Below are 27,493 nucleotides of genomic sequence, written 5' to 3' on the forward strand. Positions count from 1 at the left end.
GTTCTCTACCCTAATTTATCTTTGTGGTATATGCTCAGTTACTAACTCTAATGTATTCATCCATCCACTAAGTTAGAATTTCTGGATCATTTCTTGTAATTCTTTTTCATGTCCACCAGAGAGCCTTCTGCAAAAATGGATGTTTGATAGTAGTGAATTGGTTTTGTTTTTGCTAATGTATAAAAGGAGGTTAGGGTAGAAAAGAAGGAACACAGATTTTGAAGTCAAAGAGGTCTGAATTAGATCTTGCCATTATTAGCTACTCAAATGCTCCATTTCCTCATCTATAAAAAGGATAATTAGAAAGGCTTCCCTGTGTGATTGTTGTGGAGAATAAGTGACATAATATATTCGAAAGAGACCCTTAATATTCATTTCCCCTCTCAGTCTCCAAAAAAAAAAAAAAAAAAAAAAAAAAAAGCAAGGTTAGAGTCGTTCATGCAGCACTGCTCTTTTAGGTTTTTGTTTGGAACAAGCCTCTGAACCATATATATACAAATGCTTAACTGACTATCGTCTAAGGACACACCAAAAGAGGTGAGATATCATTCCTTCATCATTAAATACTATGTTTTGTGGGGCGCCTGGGTGGCTCAGTCGGCTGAGCGTCTGACTTCGGCTCAGGTCATGATCTCGCGGTTTGTGGGTTCAAGCCCTGTGTTGGGCTCTGTGCTGACAGCTCAGAGCCCGGATCCTGCTTTGGATTCTCCCTCTCTTTCTGTCCCCCCCACCCCGCCCCCACACTGTCTCTCTCTCCTTCAAAAATAAATAAATATTTTTAAAAAATTTTAAATACTATGTTTCACTTAATATTTAACATATCTAATGACTATTTCCCCACTAACGTAAAATTAATGGAAGTATAATCCAGTGCACTACATTAACTTATTCAACAAACATTAATGATCAGTGATTCAACAAACATTTTCTCCTCATTCCAAGACCTATAAAGAGCGCTAGGTATGGAGTTTGAACAAAACAGGACAAATAGACCTCTAATGCCATGGAGTTTACCAAGTTACCTTCAGGGAATACCACCTAGAAGAAATTCTTGTGCCTATGGAGTGCAACTATTCAGTCAACAACAGGGTATGGAAAATTGCTTATGTTGGGGTGCCTGGGTGGCTCAGTTGGGTAAGTGTCTGACTTCTGCTCAGGTCATGATCTCACAGTTCCTGAGTTTGAGCCCCACATCAGGATCTATGCTGTCAGCACAGAGCCCGCTTCAGATCCTCTGTCCCCCTCTCTTTCTGTACCTCCCCTCCTCTCTCTCTTAAAATAAATAAACATTAAAAAAGGAAAAAAGAAAATTGCTTATGTTAAATGCATAATGCTGAGGTCTGCAGTATCACTGCCAAACACCTATTTCTATTTTTTTAATACAAAGAAATGATACAGTGAAATATACCACATGCAAAATATTAAAAAATGATCATGACCATTTTCCTCTGATGTACCAACAAATATTTTGGAAGAAGGAACTAAAAAAGCCATATTTTGTTTCAGATCAAATAAAAAAGATTTGAACAGATAAATGTATATATACACTTTTTTCAAAGATTCTTCAAGTTAATTTTGCAAACATCCTCATTTTGTCTACTAAATTTCCAACCATTCATTGACTCTTGTATATCAGTGTCACAGGAGCACATAATAAATATTGGAACGTCTGGATTCCAAATAAACACACTTGGATTTTAAAAAGGGCTTAATGGATATACTTTATTAAAATGGTGTTTTGAACACTGAGATATATGATTTAAGTCTGCTCACAATTACTCTAATACATACATTTAAAAGAATGGTCAAAGCAGCAATCATATCAACTCACTGGGAAAAGTACAAAGTACACCCAAGCAGCACTTTGGTTAAATTATAAAACAATGTACACAAGAGCACTTCAGCAGAAATTAAATTAATTCAGAACACATTAAGCTGCTAAATTTTGTACTGGCATCCAGTGGTAGAACCATGGTAGAATTCCAACTGAGGAACACTCAGTTGACCATCACTGGACCATTTCAACCATCTAACAACCAGTGGGAGCTGCCAGAGTCAGTCAGTCTCATTCCAGATGCCAAAAGCAACAGGCAGGTCATCACATTTGGCTTCTAAAGACATAACATTTTATTTCTGCTGAGGTCATCAAGATAAGTGAATCTCATGAATACAATAAAATGTAATCCAACCAAAATTTTATGTCGCTTTCCACAGACAAGGGTATGTGAACAACTGAAATGAAATGCTAAATTCAAACCCATGTTTGTATTTAACTGTTTGATGCTAAACTTTAACCATTCCTTCCCCTCACCCTGCCTTGGCTCATTTTCTTACTATCATATTACCATGAAATAAATCCTTGTCCTTTCTTAGAAAGGAAACTAAATGTCCTTTCTGATATTGAGGAGTTCACATAGGCCTAATCATTCTCTGCCAGGATTCTTAGACAAAAAAGAATCAAATTCCACTTTGAAAACATAATTTCTATTTAGATTATGTGCTAATAATTCTTCATTGCAAGTAATTTTTTTTTTTATTTTGGAACTTGAGAAAAGTTCACATCGTAGAGTATAGAGATTCTAAACTGATCCCTTCAAAACTAATTTTTTTCAGAAAAAAATGCATAAGACTTTGAAGCACTTCAGAAACACAAAAATCTACAACAAATGAACAGTTGATAGAGAGCAGGACTGCATTTACTTGTGAATATACAAGGTACTTAAGAACTTATACTTGTGAAAAATCACAATGATTTTAACCATATTTTGCCAAATAAATGTTGGCAAATAGTTTGGCAACACATTTTATAAAGATGATTTATGTACTACACATAAATGAAAGGCAAACATAAATTACAATGGATTTAAATTTAATTACATTAATATAATCTGCATTATACCTATACCCACATGTTAATAACCACATAGCAAATTCACAGTTATAACTAAAAGACTATAGTTAGAACAGTTCTTTTTTTTCACTACTGTTTGCATAATTCCTTGTAATAGGCCTAGAAGCTGAAAACATGTAAGCTTATTATCTTTTGTGGATTATAATAATCTACAAATGATACTTTAACATTGTGGCTTGAAAAACAAACACCAATATGTTTTTATGCTTAAGCAAAGTTGACTGATTTCTGCTTTTTGGGTAAAGCAGAGCAAAGCCCACCCCAGACCAAGGCCAACACAGCCCTACAAATTTCTCTTTGTAAACCTGGCAATCCACCTCGGTGAATCAGTGACTTCTGAGCTTGACAACATCACTCCCACTCTCAGTTTTTAAAGTAAAAGAGAGGAATAGTAATGTGAAGAATTCAAATCAGAAATGAAACCTACATTTTCAGAATGTCATTTTGTGCTTTAGAGTTTTCGTCTGCTTGTTACTTCGTAAGTTCTCCATACTCCTAAATGACGCTTCTACATTTAGGTTCCGGGACCTAACTCAGCAAGAACAAGAAAGTCTTCCAGCTTTCTTAGCCTACTTTTGGTTCCTCACTTCCCAGACAATGAACAGAAGACTGTTTTCTTTCCTGTAATGTTCTTTACTTTTCACTAAGCTTCCTTGAAAATAAAAAAAAAAAATTCAAATATTTCTTTGTCACCTTTTTTATCAAAAGAAAATTCCTGATTAATATATGCAGGAAAACTCAAGATTTATTTTCTTCCATTCCCAAAAAGGTGAGAAGATGTGAATATTTATATTGGGCCCTCTTCCTTCTAACAAACCTTTAAATAAAACATAAAGACAGAAAAAAAACTCAACCATGAAAACCCAAAGTGGAAGGAATAAACTATATCAACTTGACCTTCTTGGTTTCTTTTTTTTGTTGTTGGTTTCTACAACAAAACTCCACGCCATTCTTAACACTCAGCATTTTTCTCACATCCTATTATTTTATTTGCACATTACCTAGAGCAATGTAGCTTCAACATGCTAGTCTGCTTCTGTGTTTTCTGCATAATTTACCTGCCATAAAATGTCTCTGCCATTTTCAATCTATTTCTTCACCTGCCAATAACCATTTGTTCTCCACTATAAAGCTGTCCTCCGTCTGTCAAGAGCCCTTGCGATAAACATATTAATAATTTAAATCTCACTGGTGAAGGAGCTATGCAGGATTGTTCCCTTTAATTCTCTATTACTCCAAAATTTACATATGTACATACCCCCACACATATAACAAACTTACATGGTCTGCAAAATAAACTGCAGATATAATTTCAAACACGCATGTAGAGATTCACATTTTAACAGCAAACTTACATGCAGATATAAAGTAGAGTTTTACATTCCTAAATTACATTAGCAAGCTGAAATATAGAATGCTTTAACGTTTTAGATTTATTCTTTGCTTTGAATCTTAGAAAGAAGCAAAAAGGAGACATAAGCCTCACACTATCTCTCTCATATTATCAGACAATGTGGTATTATTTTTACTGACAAATTATCCAACTTGCTTATTCTATACAAAAGGTGATATAAACATACTACATATAAAACACAAAACACAGAGTTAAAGATAACAAATGGAAACTTCATACAAAATACTGGATACCATCAGTATTTAAGTTTGTATGGCTTTGACCAAAAGATTCGGCCTGTGCATACTCTTCTGATATAAAGAAGTAGTCTATGTATCTATATAACATTCTTAGCTACAGAAAAAGAGGCAATGAAGGGGGTTGGGGGGGAAGGGGGAAGACTAAGTGACACAGCTGACATTCATAACTGCACTGTTGTAAATATGCATACAATTTAGCAGCGCCATATTATCTGAATTAATGTCTTTTGCATTGTGAAATTTACCAGCAAGTGGTCCAGAATACAAAATATAGTCACACAGAACTCTGTTTTCACACTTACTCCTTGGTAGAACTATTGAAAATAAACACTTGCAGCTAACACATTGCAGAGCCGTCAAAATATCTACTAGTTTTGAAGAACTTGAAGGCAAGAATCTGTTCAAATGAAGAAAGAACAGAAATGATCAGACGAAACTCGTAGCTGCCTAAGAGTTCTAAAAATTAGAAATTTAACATTCAGCAAGTGTGTCAGAACCACTTTTCATTTGCTCACTCAACTTAAAGATTCACCACAGTTGAATTACACATATATTTATACTGAGTACATACAGTTGAACATAAATATGAGTTATTAATGAAAAACTACTATGTAAATGGTTACTTAGTTTACACTGACTTGTGTACTGATCTAGTGAGTCACAGAGGCATCCTGCCTGGCACAGCTGACTTGTTTGATCTAGTAAGTTTCTTGACATACTCAGTGAAAAACCGTCTTGACATACTCAGTGAAAAACCGTTTCCCAGAAATTCAAAGTCCCAGCAAGCAGTCACGCCCATCGTCCACTGGAGGCAAAGCTTCTGCTGAATGAGAAGTTGATTTTAGAGCTCTTGTATTTCCCCCAGGCACCAAAAGGCACTACTACTGCAGTACTGTTATCTTCAGTACCAAACTGTATTGCCTGCAAGGTTTGGCAGGAAGGAAGAGAAAAACACAGGAAATCAGAGTCTGTACAAAGAGAAATAATTGTTCCTCTAGAAGGCTATAAATTCATTCAAAATACAGTTACTGGGGCGCCTGGTGGCTCAGTTGGTTACGCATCTGACTTTGGTTCAGGTCATGCTCTCACAGTTCGTGAGTTCAAGCCCTGCATCAGGCTCCATGCTGTCAGTGCAAAGCCTGCTTTGGATCTCTTTACCCCTCCCCTGCTGTTTCTCTCTCTCTGTTAAATTTTTTTAAAAATACGGTTACTGGGGCGCCTGGGTGGCTTGGTCGGTTAAGCATCCGACTTCGGTTCAGGTCATGATCTCACGGTCCGTGAGTTCGAGCCCCGCGTCGGGCTCTGTGCTGACCGCTCAGAGCCTGCAGCCTGTTTCAGATTCTGTGTCTCCCTCTCTCTCTGCCCCTCCTCTGTTCATGCTCTGTCTCTCTCTGTCTCAAAAATAAATAAACGTTAAAAAATAAAATAAAATAAATTAAAAAAAAATAAAAATGCGGTTACTAACCCAGATACTTCACAATGGTTTGTGATTCATTCAACATGTATCAAGGTCCACACAGTTTATTAGATTGCACATAGAATAACAGATGATCCCCCCCAAACAACCATATTAACTATATCCCACTGTAGCAATTTTAGCAACAGAAATACCAAAAGGACTAAGGTACAAGATATACAGCTCTTGAAGAAAAATATAAAACATTTAGCACAAAGACTAATACAAGGTAAGAATTCAGTGTTAGCTTTTACCTGGCAATTCTGCTTCTAGGAATTTAGCCTAAAAATTAATACCCCAAGGAAATGGATGTGTATAAGATATAATGACAATAAAGTTTATTATGCTCCCTACAAAATGGAAAAGTGGCATAAACTAAATTTTCCTACAGTAGGAGAATTATAAATCAATTTTAGGGACTAATTCAAACAGGAAATGACATAGTCATTGTAAGAAGTGCTTGGGATTATATTCAACAGCAAATGTATTTTAAAAGAATTCACAGCCTGAGGCCAAAACTGTGAAGGAAAGGGTTGATTAAAAATATCTGATATAAAAAGCATCAAAATATAAAAAAGTTTTACAAACAAATTGAAAGACAAAAAATATATATACTTAACATATAGGAGGTTTTTAGAATAACCATGAAAAAGACAGACATGTCTATAAAAGAATGGAAAACAGCTATCCACAGACAAGAAATACAATGGCTAACAAACCTGTGCAAATGGTTAGTTTCACTAACAAAGAAAAAAGATGCAAACCAAAAACATTAAAATTTGATTTATTTTTACCTATCAAATTGGCAAAAAACTATGACAAGAATTTGGAGAAACAAACTTTATAAACATGCTAGAGAAAAGTGTAAATTGGAATATCATTTCTGGAGGGCAATTTGGCAAGCTTAGTAAAAGTTTTAGATGGAGCGCCGGGGTGGCTCGGTCGGTTAAGCATCCGATTCTTGATTTCGACTCAGGTCATGATCTCACGGTTTGTGGGTTCGAGCCCCAAGTCAGGCTCTGCACTGCTGTGGAGTCTGCTTGGGGTTCTTTCTCTCCCCGTCTCCATCTTTCCCTGCCCCTCTCCCTCTCAAAATAAATAAATAAACTTAAAAAAAAAAAAGCTTTAGAATACATTGTATTCTTTTTGCCTAGCAATTTTAAGAACTTCACCTGAGAAAATAATACATGAAGGAAGCAGATATGCACAGAGATACAATAAGGTTTATACGGTGCTCCCCCTCCCCCCATAAGATGGAAAAGTGAACATAAACTAAATTTGCTGATTAGGGGAACTAGTAAATGAATTATGGCACACAAATATAGTGGAATACCACGGAGTCATTAAAATATCACTACCTATGTGAATGAGAACACATGTATCTCAAAACAGGTAGGTGAAATTAGGAGAGAAGTGATCATCCATGGAATTGGGCCCATTTCTTTAATCTCATGAACACACATAGTAAGAGAATAATTCATGCTCACCCATCTATTTTCATGCAAATAAAATTAAGGTATTTTTAAGTAAGGTTTCATGTCTTAATTACAAATATTAGCACATAAAAGTTTGGGCTAAATATGCCTTCCTGGTTGCAAATGTAAGAATTGAGAAATGTAAAAAATAGCTGTTAAATTAAAGCATATCTCTAATGATTAAGCAATGGCTATAACTTAAAAGAGCTATTGATCCAAACAGAATATTAAACAGCACATGGAAATTTTGCATTTTCTTCATTGGGTATTACTGGATATTCCCAGTTTTAGCTCTAACTGACACACTAACACATAACCTATCCATATACCTTTTTAAATTTCTGTTGTTTTTTTTTTTTCACACACCCATTTTTAAAAACCAGAAGTTGCCTATGCTATAGTGTTCTTATACTGGATATTTATTTGGAACAGTTTAGTTTGGTCCAGTGGTTGAATTCAGAAGCTTAACTGGCTGGGTTTGAAGCCCAGTTCCACAACTTGATGGTTTTGTGATCTTGAATAAGTTACTTAACTTCTCAGCTTCTGTGCCTCAGTTTTCCTCATCTGTGATAAGGGATAATACTAGCTCTAGCCTCAGAAGGTTACTGTGAAGATTGCATGAGTTAAATATGTATGAACAGAAGAGTGTCTGACACATACTGATATTACTATTAACTATTATTATAATTTACTGCTGCTATTACTATCTTTTCCAGATGTGTACAAATCCAAAAAATAAACATAGCACATTCCTTGGCATACTAGTTTTACTTAACTATTTGGGAGAATTGTAAAAAAAATTTAAATTGGAAATATTATGGCGTCAAGTGTAACATTCATTGTAATACTCAGGCTAAAACACGAAATTTCAAAGAAATCTCAAGCCTGTGGCAGCCCCTCCAGGCTGTACCAAGACCTGCATCTGGGTTGTTCTCTCCTCCTCTCCCCCACCACCCACAATTGGGATTTTCTAGCAGAAGTTTTGCTGTGTCACCTGTTCAATCACTGCATGGGCTGCTTCGTTGGGATCATGGCACTGATTGACAAAGTCACAAATCTCTTGACTGTTCACCATGAAGTTAATTCCATCTGTAGTGAGGACCAGGAAGCTGTCATCAGCGTGATGGAGCTGCAATCAGAACCAAATGCATAGACTCAGTCTTTGAATAATCTTCAAAATCCACAAAATTTTTTTTGTTTGCTGAGTGGTCATCTGTGTTTAAAAGCTTCACATTGAAGGGGCGCCTGGATGGCTCAGCTGGTTAAGCATCCGACTCTTGGTTTGGGTGCAGGTCATGATCTCACGCCTGGGGGGCCGTTCAAGCCCCGCATCGCGCTCTGCGCCAACAGCGCAGAGTCTGCTTGGGACTCTCTGTCTCCCTCTCTCTCTGTCCCTCCCTTGCTCACGCGCTCTTTCTCTGTCCAAAAAATAAACATTTTTTAAAAAAAGCTTCACAGTGAAAATGGAAGGCCTATAATTTGGATGAAATTAGCAACATTTAGCATCAACCACCAGGGACAAACCTAACGTTTACTTAGCATCACCACAAAGGAAGCTAGATAGCCAAATGATGGGAGACAGCAACTTGTAATGGTTGGGAGCACTATCTCTGGAGCCAGGCTCCCTGGATTTGAAATCTGCCTCTACTTTTTGGCCGGGCAAACACAGGTAAATTCACCTATGCTCTAGAGTTGTTTTCTCTGTAAAATGGGGTGGGGTAGCTATCCTGAACAGAGCCTGGCACAGAGTAAACCCTATGTAAGTATCTGTTTGACAAAATGAATACAAGTGAACTAACTAGAAGACAAGGAATCATTCAATTAACAATCATTCGCTGCCATTATTGGGAGCCTACACTATACTGTGCTAGGTACTAGCACATGCAGAGAGGGAAGTGTCAGCTCACAACTGGGTGTGTGTTAGGGGAAGTGTAGTGTAATGGAGGCACTGATTAGTAGCATACAAAAGATGTCAGAGAAACAGAGGTGGGGCGATTATTTCGTTTGGTGGAAAAGGGAAGTGAGGGACACATTCCAAGTGGTGACTGGATGATCACGTGTAGGGGAGGAAGGGCAGTAGAGCCATTCTACCAGGTGAATTCCAGTGCAGAGTGAAGCAAAACCAAACCTCACTTCATCGTACAGTAGGCCAGTATCTTATTTTATTTGAAAAGTTCATCTATCCTTTCATAAACTCCTTTTATTTTTTAAATTTTTTTTTTTAATGTTTATTTATTTTTGAGACAGAGAGAGACAGAGCATGAACAGGGGAGGGTCAGAGAGAGGGAGACACAGAATCTGAAATGGGCTCCAGGCTCTGAGCTGTCAGCACAGAGCCCCACGCGGGGCTCGAACTCACAGACCGTGAGATCATGACCTGAGCCGAAGTCGGACACTTAACCGACTGAGCCACCCAGGCGCCCCCATAAACTCCTTTTAAAAGCCATGTTGGGGGGGGGGGTGGTGCCTGGTGGCTCAGTTGGTTAAGCCTCCGACTTCGGCTCAGGTCATGATCTGGCGGTTCGTGAGATCGGGCCCCACATTGGGTTCTGTGCTGACAGCATGACAATCCTGCTTCAGATTCTGTGTCTCTGTCTCTCTGCCCCTCCCCTGCTCATGCTCTGTCTCTCTCTCTCTCTCAAAAATAAATAAACATTGGGGCGCCTGGGTGGCTCAGTCAGTTAAGCGTCTGACTTCGGTTCAGGTCATGATCTCATGGTTCGTGGGTTCGAGCCCCGCGTCAGGCTCTATGCTGACAGCTCAGAGCCTGGAGCCTGTTTCAGATTCTGTGTCTCCCCCTTTCTCTGACCCTCCCCTGTTCATGCTCTATCTCTGTCTCAAAAATAAATAAATGTTAAAAATAAATAAATTAAATAAATAAATAAATAAATAAATAAATAACATTAAAACAATTAAAAATAAATTAATTAATTAAAATAAATTAAAATAAAACAAAAGTCATGTTGGTCAGGGGGCACCTGGTGGCTCAGTTGATTAAGTGTCTGACTCTTGATTTCAGCTCAGGTCACGATCTCATGGTTTGTGAGATGGAGCCCTAGCTGGGGCTCTGAGCTGACAGCACTGAGCCTGCTTGGGATTCTTTCTCTCCCTCTCTCTCTGCCCCTCCTCCCCACACACACTTGCTCTCTCTCTCTCTCTCTCAAAATAAATGAATAAGTTAAAAAAAAAAAAAAAAGTCATGTGGCTTCAATTAACAGCCACATGACTGTGACTTTCTTTCTTTCTAAGAAAGCCTGTAGCTGGGAACAATCCTGCATCCATTCTTTGCATACGTATCAAATGTTTGCAGGTTCTTCATTACCTTGACCCTCTTTGTTTCTGGTTCTGCTATCACACCGCTGGTTTTAAGATCCAAATCTCCAAGACTCCTTGTCATTGCAAGTCTGCCATTCACATGAGGCTGTCCCAAACTATTCCAAGCCACAAAGCCACCACATTTCTTGATCCTGGTCCAAGAAAAAAAAAGGCTATGACATGATACCCCAGGAATGAAGGCATGGTTAAACTTAAGATGAAATCAGTTTAAAATTCGAGGTTACATTTCTATCTTGAACTATACAAACACGATCTTCACAGAATGATGAGTGGAGATGGTACCTTTCTTTTTCATCTTTTCTTTCTGGAGTATGGTCAATGGTCAGCTTCATGGATTTTCCTTTTCTACACAAAATAGCCCTGCTGTCCCCAACACTGGCTACAACCAGCTCAATACCATCTCTCAACAGGGCTACCGTTGCAGTAGTCCCAGAGGTCAGAAGGGTTGCTGCAAACAGTATTAAAAAGAGGGTAAGTCAGTGACAGTCAAATGATTGGATATGGAATTTTTATTACAAAATAGAACACAGGCATGTTAAACTAACACTGAAATGTATCATTCTAACTTAACTAGAGGTATGCAAATAAAATGCAAATGAACTATGTAAGTAAGAGCATGCAGAGAAAGAAGTATTTAATTCAGTAACAAGGCTCCATGCAAACAGAAAAAGTTGCTAACCTAATTTGGTAAAAAGTGCATCACTGTCTCCAAATGGCCTCTATATAAACTAAAACTGACTTGAACATAAAATAATTATGACAGCCTGTGTCTACGTCAGCTGTCAGGATTAAAAGTATTTTAATGAGACTGGTTAATACAGCAGGATGACTTTTAGGTATGAGCCCATTCAGGCAAGCTGACTTTTCTATAATCTATGCACTCAGAAGATTTTCTCTTCCATTTCTTACTCCTATCCCATGAAAGTATTACCGGTTAATAAGCTAAGCAAGAATGCCAAGGGCATACCATCTGCTCTTAAAGTGCTGTCTTTTATATTCTTTCCTTTTACAATGGTTCTAATATTATAAATGTTCACCAAAAAATCCTAAAACAGTTAAAGGTTCACATTCTTTTCTACTTATCTTTGTCCTTCCCACACATGAAACAAAGTTACAGCCATCATTATATTAGGAAAGTATGGGAGGGTGGAGAATGAAGTTCATTCTAGCTTCCCATATGCTTCCTTGGAGTTCCTGTTTAATTTTCCCTGACTAAAATCAAAATTAAATGTTACTTGGCCTGAGGTCGTCATTGTTTCCTTCATCCAGTCCAAACTGCATTTTTGCATCTTTCTTTGATTTATTCGAACAGTGTCTGCCCTACTTTCTTTATCATTTGTTACAAATTTTGAAGGTGCATTGAGCCTTGCCAAAAGTGAGAATAAGGGAAAAGTGAAATTAAGGGCTAAAAAGTAAAGCAAACTGGAATAAACTGAAAAAGACAACTTATTTAAAGCAGGTATTATCTTCAATAACATGGTTAATTCTTTAAAGCATCTACATAAAATACTCAGGTGATCATCCAAAGATGTCTTCTACAAAAGTAGGTTTAGGAAAAATGAAGTGCTACTGATTTGACTGAATAAGGCTCAATCTTACCAATTTTTTTTTTCAAAAAGACAATTTAAAAAATTTCATCAGTAATGCATTTTGGAAGGATATATATACTTATATATATATATTTATTCCAATTGGTATATTAAAATGCCTGCTTTAATCAGAGAAGTAAAATGGAAAAAACATTAATAAACCCTACTTAATCTTTTATATCCATGCTCAATCTACTTTCTCGAGAAATAGCATTTACAGTTGCACTATCTTCCCATTTATCTTTTGATTTTGGAACTGTTGTGCAAGGTAATATCTCTGCAATGCTAAAACATATTACATATTTGTCACCGTATAACGTAAATGTCTTAGCATAAGTATCAGTGATGTTTACATTATAAAAGTTAATTTTGAGTTTCCCAAAACATTATGTGATGGAATCTTCACAGTTTCACTACTGTGATTTTTTTCCAATGATGGGAAGAGCCAGGAAGAGAACACAGGCATTTACTTAGATGCTACCTGTCCAGGGAACTTAGTATTCCTCTCCTTTGTCTAAATGGTCAGCAGCAGCTGTTTTAAAAAGTGGTTTTTAATTAGTTACATCAAAAGAGTTAAAATTTCATAAATAAAAACTTCCAAGTTTAGCTGTTTAGGATTCTATTGTAATTCATGGCTCTGCCCCCTAGGAATTTAAAAGAGCTTGATTTTAAGGGCACCTGGGTGGCTCAGTTGATTGAGCATGCTCAGGTCACGATCTCACAGCTCGTGAGTTCGAGCCCTACATCGGGCTGTCTGCTGTCCGCACGGAGCCACCTTCAGATCCTCTGTCCCCCTCTCTTTCCGTCCCTCCACTGCTCTCTCTCTCTCTCTCTCTCTCTCACACACACACAAATAAAAGACCTTGAGTTTTTACCATCCCATCTTTACAGTTCCAAAATCCCAGATTTATGGGAAAGTTTTCAAAACTGACTGTTGATTCTGGCTTGCTAAGCATCTAAGAAGTAAATATTAAATAAGCATTTATTTCATTTAACATTTAACATGGAAGTAAAAAGTCTCACTTTTGCCCTAACAACAGAACTATGAAACTAAGACATCTGTCAATAAGGTCTTAACACTCACTGGACATTTCCTACTGCAAGTCATCTCAACTAATGGGACAGAGAGGATGTGGGAACCTTCCAGTAGTCCAGGCTAGGAACCGCTGGACTCCTTCACCTGGGACAAAATTAAGCAGATCTCTCTTTCCACTGAAGCCCAGCATATAGTGTCCACGGGCTCCAGGTCTAGAGCTGCTGACCGGGCACAGTTCTCTGCCACAAATAACACGCACAGAGGCAAATAGGAAATTCACCCAGGAATTGTGCTCAAACATTACAAACCTGCAACACAGGGGAGGACAGAGAAAGAGCTGCAAAATAAGGGCAAGGGTTTTTATTTTGGTAGAAATTTCACTAGCAAATTATATAATATTCCAGGAGATGCCAAATCAGCGATTCCAAGACTCAGTTTGCCTAAATTGATGGTATTTTGTAGTTGAGTCTATTTTTTCATCAGAGTAAAACTTCTCAGTTTTACAGCTTCCCAAGGCAGGAAAAACTATATACAAACACATGTATGCAAAACACATATGTTGTATAACACAGTCACACATCTATATACTGATTCTCTCTCTCTCTCTCTCTCACACACACACACGCGCGCACATGCACACACACACACACACACACTTCAACAGTCCTGAAAAGTAAATCAGTACCTTTACTGAGTTGAAAAAAAAAAAAAAAAAAAAAAACCTGTCAATTTGTTTTGTGCTAATATCAGAACGGTCCCAATAACTAACAGGAAAATTCATGGGAATAGCAGTGAATAATTTGTATCTGACAATTTAGAGAGGATGTGAACTACAGTATACCACCAAATTAACTGGGATTTAAATTTGTATCAGGAAGGAATCAAAGCACCTCCTATACCAAGATACAAGAAGTACCATATTTGTTAATGAGGCTTGATGCATTGTTTTGGAATAGAATGATTAATTAAAATTCATTGTTTAAATATAGGCTAGTGAGGCTCTTGAGTGCTAATGCATGTTTATAAGTTTATGAATTCATAAAATGGGTATTTCTGCAGCTCTCTCTTTTCCCCGGTGTTGCAGGTCGACATATCAAAAGAAAAATGATCAAGATTTTGAATGGCAACATAAGAGTAAAAGCTGTACTTTTCAAAGTATAACCCCCCTGGCAATTACTGTTTACTGTGTAAACAATTATCTGTATAAACCAATACACTTTCAATATTTATTAAACATGGGTGTTCTGGACATGTATGACTCACGAACACCAAAATCAAAATAATGAGCTGAAGCAGTAACAGCACAGTAAGTATCTCTTCCACATTGTCCCTATTGTTTTTCCTTTTGGCTGCCCTCAGTGTGAGAAGGGTAGTCAAAAAACCGCCTTTCTAACACCGGTTATTTTGTAGAGATCAGATAATGTGAAGAGCATGGAAGTTTCCAGTGGAACTCATGATGCTATCACCAACATCTCACACTCTGAAATCAGAGCAAGACTTCTCTTTCTGATTCATTTGTCTCTTGGGGAGCTTTGCGGCTTTCAAACCTTATGCAATCTAGAAACCCTTGGAAGAGTTTATAGGACATACAATATATAATCTTAGTTTTCTACCATCCCATTTGTTTTAAGTGATAGTTTGTTCATAAACAGTAGAGTAATGGGATGTCATTTGAATTTACTGCCTGGTTTCATTAATTGTAATAATATATATAACTGGCATGAATTACAAAACATTTAAAGACGATGATGAAATTAGCTTCATAAATAAGGGTGATTTCAAAATGTGTCAACAACAAATCAATAAAAAGAGCCAGCAATTTTGTAAGGTCAAGATTCTTGCAGTTTCTTCATAGGTGGCACTCTGATTTTATTCTCCTCAAACCACCCCACTTTAAACTGAAATAGTAACTATTTTTTTTTAATTTTTTTTAATGTTTATTATTTTTGAGATAGAGACAGAGACCAAGGAGGGAAGGGGCAGAGAGAGAGGGAGACACAGAATCAGAAGCAGGCTCCAGGTTCTGAGCTGTCAGCACAGAACCGGATGCGGGGCTCGAACTCACAGACTGCGAGATCGTGACCTGAGCCGTAGTCAGCCGCCCAACCAACTGAGCCACCCAGTCGCCCCGAAATAGTAACTATTTTAAATGCTAATGGGATAATTGGAAGCACTTTATGCAGATGTGACAGCTTTGGACCAAAGTCTTGAAAAGAGAAAAATGTTTTACATTCACTTTCTTTTACTACCCCTCAAGAACGGTAATATAGTACAATTGAGGGGTACATCTCCCATTTATACCCCCAAATTCCACCATTAGTGATTCATTCCTAGGTTTTAACCTATTTTCAGGCTCCCCCTACTTAAAATTCAAATCCACACAGGAGTGATAATTCATTAAAACATATATATTATATTAATAATTTGGTTAAATCGGCTCCAGGATAATCAAAGAATAAATTATAATAACTTTGGTGAGTGGGGTGCCTGAATGGCTCAGTTGCTTAAGCATCTGACTTGGGCTCAGGTCACAATCTCGTGGTTGGTGACTTCAAGACCTGCATTGGGCTCTGTGCTGACAGGTCAGAGACTGGAGCCTGCTTGTGATTCTCTATCTCCCTCTCTCTCTGCCCCTTCCCCTCACACTCTGTCTTTGTCAAAAAAAAAAAAAAAAGAATAAACATTAAAAAATACTTTAAAACATAACTTTGGTGAGAAAGAGCAGGCATGAAGATCAGTTCAGTCCAAATAATCATTGAGTGCCTTCCAGATTCTGTACAGGGTGTTTGTTGAGCACTGGAGATTCAAAATGAGTAAGCCATGGTCCCTACCTTTAAGCTGCTCACAGGAAGGGCTCAAGGACAGGAAATGGGACTGATGCTGATAGAAAAGGTAAAAGCAACTGGAGGGGGCAAACTGCACTTACTTCACCATTTTATTTGACTAGCCCTGGGTCCTAATATAACTTTGCTAAAAGGAATATTATCCCCTCTTATAATACTGGTACCGCTTCAGTTCTTACTAAAAACCAAAACTAAAGTGTTTTAAAGTTAAAGAATAACTTTGAAATCTGAAACGAGGTATGTTCTTTTAATACACAAATTGAAAAGTTAAACAACTTACAGCGTTCTGTCTTTCAGTGGTTTTAACATATTTGATAAAACGGGCCCCAAATATCAAAAGGCAATTTTTAGCAAGGTTGAAAGCCTTGACAACTTACTACGAATAAATCTCAAAGTTGTTTTCAAAATACTTATTTAAACACACACACACACACACACACACACACACACACACACACCCCAAGTGATCTATAGGAATACATACAAAACGAGATTTAAGAACAGCAATGTCACAGTAGACCCCTTTCTTTTAGCAGCACACTAGGTATCATTCTGTTGTGCCCCATTATACTTGCAAACAAATAAATGGCTATTAAACAAAAGTAAATTTTAAAATATCTTATGAAAGGTCTGAGATCATTAACTCAAAGCATAGGATGGATGAACTCAGTTAAATAAATACAGTTTAAATTTCTTATTCAAAATTAATTATATTTTTATGATTAATTTCTTTGCACAACTGTTTATGAGTAAGGCACCTTTAGAAAGTTTCTTTTAAGGTAGGCAAGTTAAACAAATTCTTTCCCTAAGTACAAAATGCTCTTTAATTATATTTATTATTTAATAAATGAGAGGGCTCCTCTCATCTTTTGCGCCGAATCTATCAGTTTTAAGCATCTTTGTCAATTAGATCCTTTATAGAAGGGCTGACTGCACCCATAAAGGGTTAATGTTTTGACTGTGGGCCACATTCCCATGATAAACTTGTCTGCCTCTGAAAACCTTGCCCAGCAGGCTACCTGTTTACAGAACAGCCAGGATACCCACTTGGACTACAGCCAGCAAACATTGTGGTATGAGATACAGCCAACCTGGTAATGGATGAAACAAAGGCACACCAATATTCAGAGTTATAAAGATAAAACTATAACTGTTTTACTGTTCTCTTACACGTTGTTATCCGTCAGGGACAAGAGCTAAATCTTCTACCTAAAATGTACCTTCTCTCAACCTCTCTTTTCAAAAGTAAGGAGCCAGCTGGAAGGGAAAAAGTCCAAAGGCATGAAGAGAAAATGGGCCAAGTCAATCTATCAATGAGAAAATAAATCCCTGAACAAAGAGAGTGCAATCTAATGCTTTTCCAAGAAGTACGATGATGGTAAGGTTCTCAAAAAAGGGCAGGAAAAATCTCGTAAGATGGCAAATAGAGCCATCTTAGTCATCTTCTGTACGCTTTATCAATAAACATGCCCATGAGAGAGGCCACTGTGGGTGCCAGGAAAATCCCAGCCCTCACTCTGCAACTGGCCTTATCTGCAATTTGAGGAGAATTTCCATCCCTATGCTCTCTCACTGAAAATTGTGAAATGTTATTCTGTGATGCTTTGACTTCCTTTAAATAAAAAGATGAACCAAACACTGATTAATATTGCATGATTCACTTTCAAATCAGTTATGAGGTCTGTATGTGTACATTTACATGATCACTGCAGAAGTTTTCAAGATTATCTTTATGAGCAAAAGATTTTAGGGCCAGCTAACTAGAAAACACTAGCTACATTTTTCTGAATGCTTTTGATAAATTTAGTCAAAATCAGAAACATTTTACTTTCCAAATTTAAGGATAGCACACAAACTTTTAAATTGAGCTGACATGCCCTTGTGTTTAACAAATAAAAACAAAAATATCACTATTTACCACAAAGCTGCAAGAGCAGGCTTTTTCAGAAGTGGGAGAGGGGCACCTGGGTGGCTCAGTTAGCTAAGCATCTGACTTTGGCTCAGGTCATAGTCTTGCAGTTCGTGAGTTCGAGCCCTGTGTCCAGCTTTGTGCTGACAGCTCAGAACCTGAAGCCTGCTTCAGATTCTGTGTCTCCTCTCTCTCTGCCCCTCCCTGCTCATGTTCTGTTTCTCTCTCTCTCTCTCAAAAAATGAATAAGCATTAAAATAAAAAAGTGGGAGAACACAGATCTTTCTTCTAATTAAAGAAAGTAGTGCATATTAGCCATTGTCTTTTCTTATTTAGGACCAGTTAGTAATTTTTTCTTATCTTCTACCTGGCTAAACAAGACTACCCAATAGTGTATTTCAGTACTTGCTCATCAGATTCATCTAAAAAAACAAAAACAGTAAACCTTCTCATAGTATGGACCTTTTATCCATAAAAAGAGCAAATTTTAAAAATCTTAAATCTCTTTAAAATTTAAATTCAATATCAGAACCATTTTAGAGCTTCAATTTTTCAAAATGTGTCCAATATACTTGATTTAAAAGTGAGGTGCTAACATTACCTTGGATTCCAAACAGCATTTAAATTTATCACTTATATAAAATCACTTTCAACATAAGCATCCTTACAAATAAATTTACATTAAAATTCCCACCCCTAAAGGGCTTAAGTTGTTTCCTCTGTACTAGACATTCCCCAGGCCCCTACAGAATGTGATTGTTTTACTTACCATCAGCAGACAGGTGGGCATGCCTTGCAAAGGCTTTATCTATTTCTAGAAAAGCCAAGGTCAACACAGTTTCCAAGTTCTTCTCCTTAGGAAGCAAATCCCTTGGTGGGGAGAAAAAAAGAGTCCCAAAGAATCATTTTTTAATAAGTTTCTCTTCTTCCTCTAGCTAGCTGGCTAGCTATTATTCCATATAAGGGACCTTCATGGTTCACCTTTCAGATGGACTCTTAAAATCCACAGATTAACAAATCAAATTAGGAAATAACTAAGCACAGACATAAGCCTTTAAGAACGGTAAAATATAAGTCCAAGTCTTAATCCTTAAAAGATTAATCTAATCCTCTCTATCTACAACCCTGAGAGGTCAAGAGTTCTTTCATATTAAATTAAGCCACGGAGTTCAACATACGAATAAATCAACTGATGAGCAGCATGAATAACTAAACACAGAAAGACAAGAAATAGTCACATGTTCCCCCCCTTTTAATTCAAGCAGTAGTGTGATCCCCTAAAATACATTAATAATAACTGCAATAAATAAACTATTTAAAGACCTCCAAAACAGCCTCGTTAAATGCATTTTCCTCATACTAATGCCAATCATTTAAAGCTATTCTTAACAAATATTCAAAGCTATTCATACCATTTGCAAGAATAATTACCATTTATTGAAGTACTATATGCCATGCACTGGTAGGAGTTAAGTGCTTCTCATGGCACATGAGATCATGTACTTTATGCTAACTCACTTGAAATGATCACAAATCAAGGGCTGTTGATTCTGGTCAACCGCCTCACCAGAGGAGTTGTTAAAACATACATTGCCTAGGGGCACCTGGGGGGCTCAGTCAGTTAAGCATCTGACTTCAGCTCAGGTCATGATCTCAGGGTCCATGAGTTTAAGTCCCCCATTGGGCTCTCTGCTGTCAGTGTGGAGGCTGCCTCTGATCCCCTGTCCCCCTCTCTTTGGGCCTCTCTCTCTCTCAAAAATAAATAAACTTTAAAAAAAGAAACATACACTGCCGAAATGGTAATAGCCATCAACCATCAGTAATAAGTGGCATGCTTAAGCTACTGTTTGTTCTTAAAACAACACAATGGAACCACTCAACTAACTAGGTTAACAGTGAATGCTTCAGCCAAAAGCTTAAAGTTTAAACATGAAGTACAAAGCAAACTGCAAAGTGAAGAATTGAGTCACTGTACGTACATGATGCATTTCTCCATGTGGGTGTGACAGAAATCAGCGGCGGCAGGTCCTCCGTGGCCATCGTACACGGCAAAGTACAGGACCTCATCGGTCAGCTGAGCGCTGTCAAACCGGTCTTCGTTCTCTTTCCGCCTGCCAATATGCGAGGCGCAGCCTACATTTTCCAAGCTGATTTTGGGAATCGGCTTGCCATACTTAATGCTGGGCGGCAGCAGAATCGGCTCATCAATGCGGTTATCCCAGATCCCAAAATTGTCCCAGGTGGCTGGACGCCCACTGCCATCTGGGTCAAACCGCGAACACCTAGGCTCTGAAGTGGAGCTGTGGCACGTGGGCGTCACCCGCCGGTCGTCCTGCAGAAGGCGGGAGCTCAGCAGCACTCTCCTCCTCACGTGGTTCCCGCCACTTCTGACCAAAGTAATTAAGGCAGCTGTTGACATAACTCAACTCCAGAGGACTCGGGAATGAGGGAAAGGTCGGTAGAACAATAATGGAATGTCTTCAAGAAAAATGATGCGACTGAGGACACAGAGAGAGAGAGAGAGAGAGATGCAATAGAGAGACAGAGACTCCATCAGTAACTTCATATATAACTGATATATCATTGGATATTACCAACATGTAAGGCCATAAAGAATATGGCACCTAGGGGCGCCTGGGTGGCGCAGTCGGTTAAGCGTCCGACTTCAGCCAGGTCACGATCTCGCGGTCTGTGAGTTCGAGCCCCGCGTCAGGCTCTGGGCTGATGGCTCGGAGCCTGGAGCCTGTTTCCGATTCTGTGTCTCCCTCTCTCTCTGCCCCTCCCCTGTTCATGCTCTGTCTCTCTCTGTCCCAAAAATAAATAAAAAACGTTGAAAAAAAAAATTTAAAAAAAAAAAAAAAAGAATATGGCACCTAACAGCCTGCTCCTAAGAATAGCAGATCAAAAACGAACTGATTTGCCTACCCCTTTCACAGTGTTTAAATTCTATTAAAATGTGCCAATGTATATATATCATATAGAACGCGTTTCTCAAACTTTAACCCACAGTCACCTGGGGAACTTGTTCAAATGCAGGTTCTGGGGGTGCCTGGGTGGCTCAGTCAGTTACCAGTCCGACTCTTGACTTTGGCTCCGGCCGTGATCTCACCTTTTTGGGTGTTTGAGCCCCACATAGGGCTCTGTACTGACTGCATGGAGCCTGCTCAGGATTCTCTCTTTCTCCCTCTCTCTCTCTGCCCCTCCCCCACTTGTGCACAGCTGCACACAAATATATAAACTTTTAAAAAATAAATAAAATGCAGATTCTGATTTAGTCTGTCCAGGGCGGAGCCTGAGATGCTGCATTTCAAGACACTAAACTTTTGACCCAGCAGGCCCATACTTTGAGTAGCAACAATATAGAACACGGTGTGAGTGAATAGTCTTCCTTCATTAACTCCATTGCTCTGAAGAAAAGGTAGGGGCAAATGTCAACAACAACAAAGTCTCTTAAGGGGGAAAGAAATAAGAAAAGTAACTGGTTAATAGAATAGTTATGACAGCTCTGTACTCAGAGTGCCCAAGTTTTAACAAAGACACAATTTAGGATCTAAATTCCATTTTCTTTGAAGATCTGTCAACTTACTAAATTTCACATACTTTATTACTATGGTTAATGTAGAATGGTTCATGCAAACACTCCTAGAGACTCCAGGATAAGCCATTTCTGATGTGTGTGATCGCTGGGACTGAAGGGAACCACATTTGTGACTTAAAAGCAACTGATTTATGCATTTACACTACAGCTGCAGGTTTCCTCTCTACGAGCCCAGCAGCCCAGCCCTTCCAAGTACCGCCTGCTGACTGCTGCAGCAGGAGACAGCACCTGACACTAGACTATGTTTCTTTGAAATTATTACTCTGCACCCCATTTCTGGACTCTGTCCCAAAGTTGAATCCAAAGGCCTCCCCTGGGTGTTGTCAGGGGGAATTCCTATACTCCTGAAGGAAGGGCAGTGTTTCTGGCAGTTTTCCATACAAATAAGGTCCTAAGTAAGAATTCAACTCCACAGTACTTTGTTCTGTTCCTTTATGTATTAGAAACCAACTTGAAAAGATTTTATAATGCTGGTGCAGGGTATACAGGTATTATATTATTCTCAGTTGTATGTTTGAATTCTTTCACAATAAAAAATGAACTTGAAAAACTATATCTCAGCAAAAGCACAAACAAAAACACACACACAAAGCCCAATTTGAGTGAACCCATAAGTAAATGCATTAGAGATTTCAAACAATCATTTTCAAATACATTTTTGGAAATCAGTCTAGCTCTGTATCAGAACAGCCATTACTCCTTTCATTAAATAAAACAGTAGAAGGAAAGGATCAGTTTCCAAAAAGCGCCCTTGATATCTAGGGCCCAGTGAACAATATATGAGCCCTGCCTCCACAGAATTTAGAATAAAAATGGCCTCCCAAAGAATTAATGTATCGTGAAAGACTTAGGAGACCATTCCTTCTTGGCCTTTTAGTTAATATCTTTTAGTATAAAAGACCAAAACTCACTTTTTTATGACAATATTAGGGGTGGAATAGACATAGTATCTCTGGTTATTAAGTATCAAAGAGAAACAACACATTATATTACCCAAAAAAAAGTGTTTATAAAGATAATGACTTGTGAAGAAATTTCAGGCTGTATTACAATCTACACTAGAGAACTAAGTACTGATTATTGATAGAGATAATTCACAGAGCAGCTTTATACCATATAGAAAAAAATAAAACTTTTAAAAAATAAACTTTTAAAATAAAAATTTTAATAAAAATTTATTAGAAACCATTCACATTTGAAGAGTGCACCAGAAATTAGTGAAGTACTATTCTTTTTCCTTTCAAACTGAGGTATAACTGACAACACAGCATTATATTAGTTCCAGGTGCACAATATAATGAGTCTATTTTGTATAAGCAAAGTACTATTCTTTTGGCTTCAATCTGAAATCATGCATGCCATATTCGGCCTTGGGCTATTTTGTAGTTGTTCACCTACTTTAAACAAGAGTTCTAGATTTAGAAACAAATACTGAATAAATTTTTTTACTTTTCTAGGTTGCTCTTGTCTTTCTTCTCTCTCTCTCTCTCCCTCTCTCCTCCAAAACTCAAAAAATAAAACAGAGCTGCATTTTAGCAGGAAACAAATATCAACTAGAAACACTTAAGAGTGAAGTAAAATGCAAGTTGGGCAGTTTCTTTAAGCCTGCATGGACTAAAGTCAATCATCAACCTGGCCTCCTTCCTCATTTATTCTTTGCACAATCATCTCAGAAAGTAAGCAGAATAGTCATAAGAAAACATTTATTTTATAAGGAATACTATTAGCAGAGATGACATGTGAACCAGATATATAGCTGGTTTACAAAACTAGGTCAGCACCACTTATGCAAGCAGGTGACATTGCATATTTCCAATGCAATAGAACTATATCATTTAATCTCTATATTCCTTGGGAAACAATTCAAAGAAGACCTGTGTTCCCAAGCTAAATAACAACTTTGAATTAAACCAGCACATCAGGAAAAGTTTCCTCCAGAAATTCAAAAAGTAATCAGCCATTAGCTGCCCCCAGTTCTCCAGATGCCCATGGAAATGACTACACCTTGACTAGTAGACAAAAGAGTATAATTTATGATGTGAAAAAAAAAAAAACCAAAGTCTGCAAAAAAAAAAAATAATAAAGGCATGAGTGTTCTTCATAACAAAAAGAATGGAGAACTGACAAACACCTAAGAGATATTTTTATTATTTGTCAGCTCAGCAATTATAAATTCGCATGCATTTATCATTCTGCAAACTAAAAAAGTTATTCAGGAATCCTTTATGTCAATCTCTCAGTCAGAAGTCAGGACTAGCTTATATTTTTATAAACCATTTTAACATTCATATTCAAGCTTTGAAAGTAAAAATCATCCAAAAGAGGCAAAGGGCAGAAATAATTCTGCTTGAAAGCCATCTAAAGACAAAAATGTCAGAGCAAAAGTTAAAGAGCACAAGAACACATTACCCACACACCATATTCTACTAGCAAAACTAAAATGTAAAAACTATGCTAAGCAAGAAAATAAAGAACTTGATTGGAATTCTAGTGACAGAACAGGTTATACATATCAGCAACCTGAACTATATTGATAGCCATATACCAAAAGGAAAAAGAAAATGGATAATCCTCCTTCTAGACCAAACTTTGCCATAATTCCTTCTTATTTCCCAATCAAAACAAAAATGCATGACCCACAGATTTACTTTAATCACATAAATTTTTTTAAGAGTGTGAGTATGCACACACACAGAAACCCAATATAGTCTACATATTGTCAATAAAGAAATGCCAAAAACGTTTTCTGTTTTCATCATTTTCACATTGATTTTTGTGACCCAGACTTCTCCATCTTCCTCTTTAATGCTTTAATGGCTTAATCTGATACTTTAAAGTCCTGACATAGGGGGCGACTGGGTGGCTCAATCAGTTAAGCATCCAACTTTGGCTCAGGTCATTATCTCCCAGTTCATGGGTTTGAACCCCACGTTGGGCTCTGTGCTGACAGCTCAGAGCCTGGAGCCTGCTTCAGATTCTGTGTCTTCTTCTCTCACTGCCCCTCCCCTGCTCACACTCTGTCTCTCTCATTGAATAAACATTAAAAAAAAATTTTTTTTAAGTCCTGACATAGAACTCTTTGCCCAGTGAAAAATGTTGGCACTTGGTTTAACAATTCTCACTAGCAGGAGGGATTCTCAGCAAAGAGGGTTAAGTTGGAAATTTGCCGTGAGACCATGAGAGTAGACAGAGATACTGCATGAGCACACTGCTAAAAACCCACACCCTGAGAGTAGGAAATCTCAGGTGAAATGCATCAGGAAGGAAAAAAAAAATGCATTTGGTTTGTAGTAAACTTTTGAAGTACATACTTGATTTAAAGATAAAAGGTGGTGAAGAAAAGCCACATATACAGCTATAAAATTGCTATGCCAATTGTACATTTTCATCTCACTCCCACTTTATTATCCCTCAATGGTTTAAACACCTCAGAGCTGTCCAAACTTATTTTTGGAAAAAGAGAGGCATTCACTATCTCTGGCAGGAGGGTGCATTTGGGAGTTTAAACAGTTTAAACAGTTTAAACTGTTGACTGCTGAAAGCAGGTCAAAAGGGCAATTTATGGTTGTAGCTTTAAGCACATGACAAAATTATTCAGGTGTTCTGAGGTTCAGTTTACAGAAAGGTGTTTAGATCTATCCCTCCAGCAAAAATATTTTAGAAAGTATTCATATTTGTCCATTATAAAGCAGCATGCAGGTATCTTTACATCAGTAACTTCCACAAATGAAACACAAGGTAATTTTAGCATTCTCAAAGCCAATATTTCTTTTGTCTACTTTTTTAAAGACAACCACTGCCACCCAATACATTCAAATGGTATGGAAACTTCCAGAAAGTATTTCAGGAAATGTGGACTCCAATACCTTCTTTATCAGTACTCTGCTAGGAGAAAGGAAAAGAAACTGTAATAGTTTACATGAGGGAAACAACAACAACAAAAAACCCCAAAGGATTCCCCTTAGGTTTGATGTGAACGTGTTTGGATGTGTGAATAGAGGAAAGAACGTGGGAGTAGTGAAAAGTATTCAATGTTCTAATTCCATATATCTTTTAAAACATCTTAGTTAATGTGGATACAACTCACAGACCACATTCCAAACCTGTACCTTTACACTTCATTTAAGAATTTTCCTTTATATTCTATACTACGTCAACAGCACCTCTCCTCTCGTCCTTCCTCTTCTTTAAGATTCCAGTCAAGGGAGGTGCCTGTGTTGATCGTCAATAGAAAGTGACTAAGGTTGCAAGAAAAAAAATTAGTACTCACTACTCAAAAATTATAACTGTTTTATTACCCAGTGGTGCATCTGTTCTTCTCCTCTAATACCACGACACCACTACTCTTTTTTCAAGGTCATTATAATTTGTCACTTTAGTCACTCCTGAAACCAACGACAATCTCATTCCTCCTCCGCACTGGAGGAGGATGGGTGCAAAGGGCTGAAGAGGCCTTGCTGCTCATTTTCAGTCTGAAGCTCAGAAAAGCCGGTGGAGCTTTAGAGACTCCAAATTCCCCGTCTATTTTCACCGGAGTCTGGTCTTTGTCGCCTATGAAATCTCTCATCTACAATAAAGCGGCTGCTAAAAGAGACACCACCAGCCACAAGGCCTCTCCTGGCAAAGCAAAACCCACATCCTCAGATCGACAGCAACCAGTTGTCTACATCCTGCTCTATTCTGGTCTCCTGAAACGCTCACCCTTGGACAGTTCAGAATTCTGGGCTCGCCAGTAGCCAGTGTGATACACCTCAGGAAGCACACCCTCCCGCCCGCGCAGCTTTGCAGATGGTTGCGCTCACCCCAGCACCTTCCGCCGCCCGGTCTCCGCCTCCCAATCACCCTCGCCCCGCACAGATCCTGGATGTCTCCACGTCTCCCTCATCCCAGCAGCATGTGCGGCGACGATGCGGGGCTGACCCCTGCAGCATCCTAGAATCCGGGGTTCGAACAGGGTGACTGGGAGCTTAGCTACAGGGAATCGCCAACGCGCAGCCTCCGCCCTTTCCACCATCCAGTCCATGGTCTCTCCTTCCTCCCAACCTTGTCCCACTCCACTCGCTTGGGTGGCGCCTGCAGCTTGCAGTCAAGTTCAAGGCCGAGCGCGGGTTTCTTAGCAGGAAACGCCTGCTGCCCGCCGTGAAGCCCGGGTGGGCCCAGCCGGGACATGCTATTCATGACCTCCAAAGGGAAGAACGTGGTGCACAGAGAACCCAGACACTGCTTGTCAGACTGGGGGATTTAAATCTACATTTCCCCTCCCCTCCCTGACGAACCCTTCGTTTACTCTCCATTCCACGGACCGGGAGCGGTGGGATGTGACCCTGCCCATAAATAATATCATAAACTGTTAGAAATAAATGAAGTGCACTCTCTAGGCTCTTACCTTGCGATGGCAATGTCCCTGGAAATTTTCTAATTAGTTAACGGAGGGCGGGGAAGGGGCTTTCCTGGTAGGAAAATAAGATTGCCTTCCCCGATGTTTCTGATTTCTGGAGCAAGCAGCTAGAACAGCCACTGGCCCTCCTGCTGGAAAATCTCGAGAATTTTTCTCCTGCAGGGAGCCAGATGGAGAGGGGGAAGTCTGTTCTCGCTGACTGACGGCAAGCTCTGGCCAATCCGCGTTCGGAGAGGCGGTTCGCCGGCCACGGCCCTTGATCTCAACCAATCATAGATTCCAACGGGAA

At 38.5% G+C, this 27,493-nt stretch overlaps 1 protein-coding gene across 1 annotated transcript; it reads right to left on the reverse strand.

Moving 5' to 3' along the window:
- Positions 1-1,695: 1,695 nt before the first annotated feature.
- On the reverse strand, positions 1,696-27,384 carry PPM1K (protein phosphatase, Mg2+/Mn2+ dependent 1K). The gene is made up of 7 exons (XM_060654653.3): positions 27,193-27,384; positions 20,188-20,706; positions 18,978-19,078; positions 11,114-11,279; positions 10,818-10,962; positions 8,490-8,624; positions 1,696-5,485 (listed from the first exon to the last, which is right to left on the reverse strand). Exons 2-7 carry the CDS (start codon positions 20,625-20,627, stop codon positions 5,354-5,356), a joined length of 1,119 nt encoding a protein of 372 aa, XP_060510636.1. The 5' UTR covers positions 20,628-20,706; positions 27,193-27,384; the 3' UTR covers positions 1,696-5,353.
- Positions 27,385-27,493: the final 109 nt, after the last annotated feature.

Source organism: Panthera onca, chromosome B1 (assembly GCF_046562875.1).
Source record: "Panthera onca isolate mPanOnc1 chromosome B1, mPanOnc1 haplotype 2, whole genome shotgun sequence".
NCBI lineage: Eukaryota > Metazoa > Chordata > Mammalia > Carnivora > Felidae > Panthera > Panthera onca.